The following is a 5,000-nucleotide window of genomic DNA, read 5'->3' on the forward strand; positions in this document are numbered from 1 at the left end:
CATAATGCCCGCTGGAATAGCTTATTAAATCTGCGTTATTTGGACCTCCTGAAGGTTATTGGCTCTTTGCTCAGATGAGCTGCGGGGGCCCCCGGTTTCCAAAAGGCAGATTTATGTCTCAGATAAGTAGAGCACAAAGATCGACGCTTTATTTATTCCCGCGCCTCTGTCTCTTACTTATTGACACGAGCAGCTATATATATGCATATTAGATGTATATGACCCATATTCATTATTCCGATGCCATTGTGTTTACTGTGTCTTATCAAAAGCAGGAGATGGACAGCTGCTCTCACACACTCATATCCGTGATGGAGCTGAAGATGTCCTTTGTGTTTGTAATGAACAGATGACGCTAAAGCCAACAAACAGAGCGTTAAATTGACTCTAAACCATATCTATGATCTCCTTAAAGAAGACAAATCTATGAGTTATGTCTCACACTTCATTGCACCTTCCCTCTCTCTCTCTCTTGTTTTATTGGAACGCTGGCTTTTGTCGATGCCCCCCTCTCTCTCGCTCTCTCTCTCGCTCTCTCTCTCTCTCTCTCTCTCGCCGTTTCATTTGCTTGCGCTGGTTAACTCAGCTTATGGAGATGACAGGCGAGAGATAGGACAGATTTATCTCAACAAAGACGCCCAAACAGCAGCAGCATCATCTCTACCAACTCAGCCTCCAAGGACATATGCACGCACAAAGCCCAACACACACACACTCAGCTGCTCTGTGTAGGAGCAGGCTTCATTATGACAGGACTGGGCATATTTGATAACTGAGAGAAAAGGACAGAGGGGACGAGGAAGGAACATCTTTGCACTGCAAAAAAGCGTCCTAAAAACTTCTAACGAAATCTTCTGCTGGTACAGTGAACACATTTGAACCTGTCATCTTTAGATAGCAAACATTGAACACAAATTTAAAGGCAGACAAGTTTCTAAAGTTAAAGGAAGACAACTTTCTGATGCAGTAGATGTTGCCTTGAGCACCAGAATGAAACAAAAACAAACTGCTGCTTGGCCACGCTTCCTCCATACTGAAGCCTCCGCCCTCCTCCAGAGACACACCTCCAACCCCCTTCCCCTCGAGTTTGCATGAAGGAGTTAAGCACAAGCGGCGGACAAAATTGTACATTGTTGGAGCTGCAAGCACCTGTGTCCTGCATTGTTGTGTTAGCTTGCTAATGTTAGCGCTCTTTAGTTAGCTCGTAGCTTCACATTGTTGTGTTAGCTTGCTAATGTTAGCGCTCTTTAGTTAGCTCGTAGCTTCACATTGCATGTACATTTACATGGAATGAGCGTGATCTAAAAACGCTAACGTCACTCAAATAATCAGTGAGTATGTTCTTCTTCTTCTCTCTAGTTCTTGACTAAAACAGCTTTTATACACAAGGGGAGGAGCCGGCCGTCCCGTCCATGTAAACACGACTCTGACAACAACACAGCCAGCGATCGGTCTGTGAATGTGGCTAACGTTAGCAGTGCTAGCACCGTCAGCCTTCAGCCATCCCTGCAGAATGGTTATATTCAGGTGTAAACTTAAACAGCCTACATTCAACTTCATCTCCGTTTCTTTTATCAAAATTTTGACGAACCTTTCTGCTCATAAGAGATGCTACCTGTCCACTTTTACATCCAGGTAGTAGAGCACCATGACTGTAGCCATTAACAGGTGCTACAGCCCCAGCTAGTGGTAACTGGCTGCATTAAATCTTACAGTGTAACTGAGGGCTGCACAGTGGTGCAGTGGTTTGTGATAATGGATGGATGGGTAGTTTAACCAATTATAATTCTGTTGGTTTTGGCTAAAATAGACAAATGAATGTAGAGTTTTTGTGAACATGGAAACAGCTTTCCATCTGAAATCCCTCATGATGTGCTTACTGCACACCTCTTTAACATCGCCACATCAAAGGCTAATTTAATATTACTATTATTATTATTAATAGGAATGTATTAGTTTGAGTTCATGCAGACTGACAGTAGAAAATGTGAAATACGTGTGCATGTCTCCAAGGGATCCAGATGTTTTATTTGTGTCGCTAAATAAATGAGCTAAACACTGAAATGATGCTCCCTATAAAAGTTATGAGGCCGTCTAGAGATATGTGCAGCTGCTGCTTAACTGGTTTAGCAACAACACCAGCACAGACAAATGACAATCCGAGTCAGTGCAGAGTGCTCTCCCTTCTGTTCATCAGCTCCCTGCTGCCGATGGAGGTTTGCTAGATTAGCTCTCTGTCTGCAAGAGACTCAGATACATCCTCTGATTGGATAAAAAAACTCCACTTTATATTTTCTTTATTAGGGTCCCGGTCTTCACTAACCTCCTTTTACATAGCTCATTTGAAATCCTTGTAATTCTTATACGTGGCACTAAATGGAAATGGGGCACGTGTGTGTGTGTGTGTGTGTGTGTGTGTGTGTGTGTGAGCGAGCAAGAGAGAGAGAGAGAGAGAGAGAAAGAGAGGGACATATATGTAAATAGGCTGTTTTGCATATAAAATGCTTTAGCTACAATATTCCTGAATAATAAATTGCTGAAAGTTAGAGACGCCGCGCGGCCCCGGGCTATCCCAGAGTCATTAAGTAGCCGAATGTAGTGAGGCGGACATAAAGCCAGTAATTCAATGATGGTCGCGGCTATAATGGAGAATTTACACGGAGATAAAATCCAGAGAGTGGGACGAGGAGGTGAGAGGGTGACAGAAAAAGACAGTGAGGGACAGTAAGAATTAAGAGACAAAGGAAAGGGAGTGAAGAGGCGGGCGTGAAGGAGGCGAGAGGAAGGGGGTGTGATGAGGCAGTGAATGAAAGAAAGAGGCAAGAGGTGAAGTGGGGAACTTACGAATGAGGAGTAGGCAAGAGCCACCACACCGGCCGCCAATTCAGCGATGAAGATGATGAGGATAATGGAGAAGAACTGCAGAAATAAAAAAAAGAGAAATGACTCAAATACAGACGATAAAATAATCTTTGTTTTTTCCAGTTTCCAAAGACCAAATCTAAAGGTGCAATGATGAATCAACAAGTCAACGGAAGGTTCAAGAACCTGCAAGTCGGATTTATCAAAAATAAAAAAACATCCCGGATACTTTTGGAGATCTGCTGCTTTTCATGTTTTACATATTGATAAAGTCAAAGTATCTTTAATGTTTCACTTTATTTCTCTTTATGGCAGTTAGCAAAAACTGCAACTCATCGTGGACAGATTCAAAACAGCATCCCGACTTTCCTCTATTTTTTTTTCACTTCTAATTTGCACTTTTTTAAAGTTTCATCAATGGTCACAAGATTTTCTTTTTTTTTTAAAGTCCTATTAGGATACGTTCAACTGAGCAGAGATCAGGGAAACTCACTTTTATTATTTATATATCTCGCCGTAGATGTAGTATTACAAATATAAGCAGGCAATTCAAATAAAAAAAAAATAACCTTAGCCTCAAGCATGTTCAGCCCAGCGTCTGTTATTTCTTCCTTTGTCAGACGATGTTCAGGTAAAACATTTGGGTTCAGGTTAAAGTTATGGAATAGAAAATATAGAAAAAAAAGAGAAAAAAATAGAAAAAGTGGGTTAAAAATTATGACTCAAATTCTCTGTCTTTTCCACTTTTCAGAAAATGTGTGCTCAAACAGGCTGTTTGGAAATTTTCCCTTCATGACATCACAAAGGGCAGTAGCCCCTCCCCCAGGTGGGTGACATTCCCACAGCTAGGTGTTTGTTCTGCCCTCTGAGTCTGCCTTCTCACCGTAAACAATAGGACATGGAGCGAGAAAGACTGAAACACCCAAGCCCTTCCAGAGAGGGGGCGTGGTTAGACACAGCTCATTTACATATTTAAAGGTACAGACACAGAAACTAAACGTCTTGAGAACACTTCTTGAATAACCATAGTTTACCGTGAGCAGCAGGCACTTGCTCTCCTTTTTCGCCCCACAACAGCCGAGGAACCCGAGCAGCATCAGCACTCCCCCGATGGCGATGCTGAAGAATCCCACGTTGACAAACTGCATGGCCTCGCCCGAGAACGGCCCCAGCAGCCTCAGGAAGGAGCCGCCATCCACGCTCACCCAGATCCCCATGGCGAGCAGGGTTAGCCCGCCCAGCTGCAGGAATAAAATCCAGGACCATATGATCAACATACATTTTATGCTAATACATGCAGTTGACACACAAATCCCTGTCATTCATCAGAGAGGGATATTGAACAATTAGCTTTCCAGAGGGTGTAATTTGAAGCTAACAGTGTCATTCATTTATTTGCCTGGCAGTCAGTCTGAAGGGGTCAACAGCTCTTGAGGAGGTAATCGGTTTTCGAAATGAGAGGCCTTCTTACATCACTAACTCTCTCCTGTTAATACCTCCAGGTGACACCATGACACCTCGGTATCCCTCCCTGCATTCAGAGAGGATTCCTGTCCTGCGTCAGAGCGAGGAGCTGCCTCAGGCTCATTCTTACGTATGACGCTGAGCAACAACTCGGCCTCGTTAAACCTCTCTGAACAAAATGATCGCCCTCTTCTGTACGTTTTTGTTTTTTATCTGCCCACTCGTAAATCCTTCTGTGACCATCTGTGGAAGTGGATAAAGTCAGCCTTGTCTGCGATGGGGTTGTAGAGTGGACGTCTAGAGATGGAGGTTTTCGGTCTTCTGAACACAAAGGGATGTTTCTGTTTTTCAGCTTTGCAACAACGAAAAAAAAATCACAAAATGTGAAACAATTTTACAAGATGTGAGATAAATATACATTTTATAAAACAAAATTACAAAAACACTTTTATCAAGGACAAAACTAACTTACAAGTGGCAGAACACTTTAACTAGTCCCCAAACAAAGTTACAAATGACAGAATCTTGACAGAAAGGGAATGTACCATTCTGTCATTTGTGAATTTGTCTCAGCGCTTTTTGTTGTTTTACACTTTGTAATTTTGTTTTGCACTTCCCAGCCACCAGACCTGACATGAAACCACCAACTGAACGACAAGTAGACCGCGATAAGA

At 42.7% G+C, this 5,000-nt stretch overlaps 1 protein-coding gene across 1 annotated transcript in view; it reads right to left on the reverse strand.

Moving 5' to 3' along the window:
• Positions 1–5,000, reverse strand: part of LOC109978736 (tetraspanin-1) — an 18,409-nt gene that overhangs the window by 8,003 nt on the left and 5,406 nt on the right. The window contains exons 3-4 of the mRNA XM_065956323.1: positions 3,897–4,103; positions 2,845–2,919 (exon numbers count right to left, since the gene is read on the reverse strand). Of these exons, the coding sequence (XP_065812395.1) occupies positions 2,845–2,919; positions 3,897–4,103 (282 nt within the window). The remainder of the gene's footprint in view (positions 1–2,844; positions 2,920–3,896; positions 4,104–5,000) is intronic.

Source organism: Labrus bergylta, chromosome 6 (assembly GCF_963930695.1).
Source record: "Labrus bergylta chromosome 6, fLabBer1.1, whole genome shotgun sequence".
Taxonomy (NCBI): Eukaryota; Metazoa; Chordata; class Actinopteri; order Labriformes; family Labridae; genus Labrus; species Labrus bergylta.